The sequence below is a fragment of the Formica exsecta genome, unplaced genomic scaffold (assembly GCF_003651465.1).
Source record: "Formica exsecta isolate Colony F162 unplaced genomic scaffold, ASM365146v1 scaffold642, whole genome shotgun sequence".
NCBI lineage: Eukaryota > Metazoa > Arthropoda > Insecta > Hymenoptera > Formicidae > Formica > Formica exsecta.
Genome location: NW_021853405.1, coordinates 1,400 through 3,549, shown reverse-complemented (window position 1 = coordinate 3,549; position 2,150 = coordinate 1,400). Strand labels below are relative to the sequence as shown.

The following is a 2,150-nucleotide window of genomic DNA, read 5'->3' as shown; positions in this document are numbered from 1 at the left end:
GAAAAGGATTGCCATCGGAGAATTTTGTACGTCCCTCGATGTCAATACACCTATTCCAAGGATTTGGTCTTATATTCGTGCCTTCTCAAATAAAAAATCTGGTAACTCCAGTCAACGTGTAATTGATGAGGAGGAATTCCATTCTGCCTTTAACAAACTGGCACCCCATACACCAGTACCGCCGCTTTCTACCAACGATATCAAGGTACTTTCTGACCTTCCGTTTACAGCCAGTTGCAATGCTGCTTTCATGCAAAAAAACTTTTCTACATATGAATTCAACGCTTTATTATTATTTCTAATATTAAAAATTGCAATGTGATCAAAATAGTGGAATATATTTAAGTGAAAAAAATTTTTAATTAAAAAAATTAATTTAAGTATAAAATAACTTTTTATTCAACTTACCCGATTCTTGCACTGCCTGTTCTTCCTCAAAACACAGTGCAACGAGTACAGTGAACTGTTGCACTAAATTTTGTTGCACTGCAATAGAGAACGATTTAAGCCTGTATCAGACTACATATTATTGAAGATCGAGATTGAAGATTAAAGATTGAAATTTGACAAATCAGGACGAAGAAATTTTAGTTCCTTTCTTTCTCATTAGTCAAATTCTAATCTTTAATCTTCAATCTCAATCTTCAATGCGTAGTCTGATACGGGCATAATACGAGCTTTAAGCCCGTATCAGACTACGCATTGAAGAACGAGATTCAAGATTCAAGATTGAAATTTGACCAATCAGGACAAAGAAATTTTAGTCCCTTTTGTTCTGATTAGTCAAATTCCAATCTTTAATCTTCAATCTTCAATTTTCAATGCGTAGTCTGATACGGGCTTTAGTGCTAGTTGCACTGCAATAAAGAACGCTCTGGTGTCACTAGTGTACATTAGGGCAGAAAGTTCAGCAATAAAGAACAAATCTTCAGTTTTCTCTCTGGTATAACCTATGGAGTTTTGTTGTAATTTTTTTCAAGTTGAAAACATTCTTTATATAAAAAAAGTCGTAGACTACGGAGTCCGAACAAGGATTAATCCTCTAACAAATTGCACGAACGTTGCAGCCAAATGGGTATTGGAAACAAGACGGAACAGAGATTATTACTGTCTTATTGTTCCTTCACTTGCATCTATCTTTCCGGAATCTTGACATTAGTGAAATTCAATGATAATTTATGCAGTGTTGGTAAATACAAATTTTTACCCGTACTACTGATACTAATGTTCGCCGAAGTGATAAAATTACTGTTTCCTATGCTTCAAATGGAAGCACCTGTTATTATTAAGATTGAACAACGAAATTCGCCAAAAGCCAAGAAATCCTGGACAAAGAATATGAGAGAGATCCTTAAGTTCTCGCTCACTGCGTTTGTATTGTCAATAGTTTATTATATAATGATTGTCTTGTTTGGTGCACCTGTACTGACTGATCACGAAGAAACAACAATGCTTGTAATCACATTGATGATTTTAACTTTTGTCGCTACCAGTCTGCATTTAGGAGTGGATAATACATTGGATGTCTTAATAGGACCTTATTTTCAAAAGAACAGTATCCTTGCAAATGCTTTAAGGACCAATATACAAGCGACAATATTGGGCACATGGCTAGGTGCTATCGTGAATCCTTTGGATTGGGATCGTCCTTGGCAAGCTTGGCCAATTCCTTGCATAATTGGTGCACTGCTTGGATACTTAATCGCCCACTTTATTACTCTTGTTAAGATGTTTCCTACACCCAAACTACATAAAAAAGTTCATCAATGATAAAGAAATTTGTGCAGAGACTTGTTAAAAAGTATCATAATTTTGCAAATAAAAATTATTTTTTAAATTAACAAATGATTAAGTCTGGTTATATTATATTTTGAAACATATCAGATCATTAAAAATAGTTACGAATGCATTAATGTATTGTTATCTGTGATCCATGAATTAATATATAAATTTATTATATATTTATTATAATTTGTTGATGATTGTGATATATATATCTATATATATATACATATGTATTTGAGAAAATTGTAATCATAATACAAATAATGAATTTTGTTTTATAAATTACATAGAGTAATAATATTTATAATCAAATTCCTTGATTTAGACAATCTATTTCTGGATATATTCATATATGCAAACTTAAA

At 32.3% G+C, this 2,150-nt stretch overlaps 1 protein-coding gene across 1 annotated transcript; it reads left to right on the top strand.

Annotated features, from left to right (window-relative positions):
• The first annotated feature begins 880 nt into the window (after positions 1-880).
• On the top strand, positions 881-1,845 carry LOC115242822 (phosphatidylinositol-glycan biosynthesis class F protein-like). The gene has a single exon (XM_029819364.1). It carries the CDS (start codon positions 1,072-1,074, stop codon positions 1,768-1,770), a length of 699 nt encoding a protein of 232 aa, XP_029675224.1. The 5' UTR covers positions 881-1,071; the 3' UTR covers positions 1,771-1,845.
• The last annotated feature ends 305 nt before the right edge of the window (positions 1,846-2,150 follow it).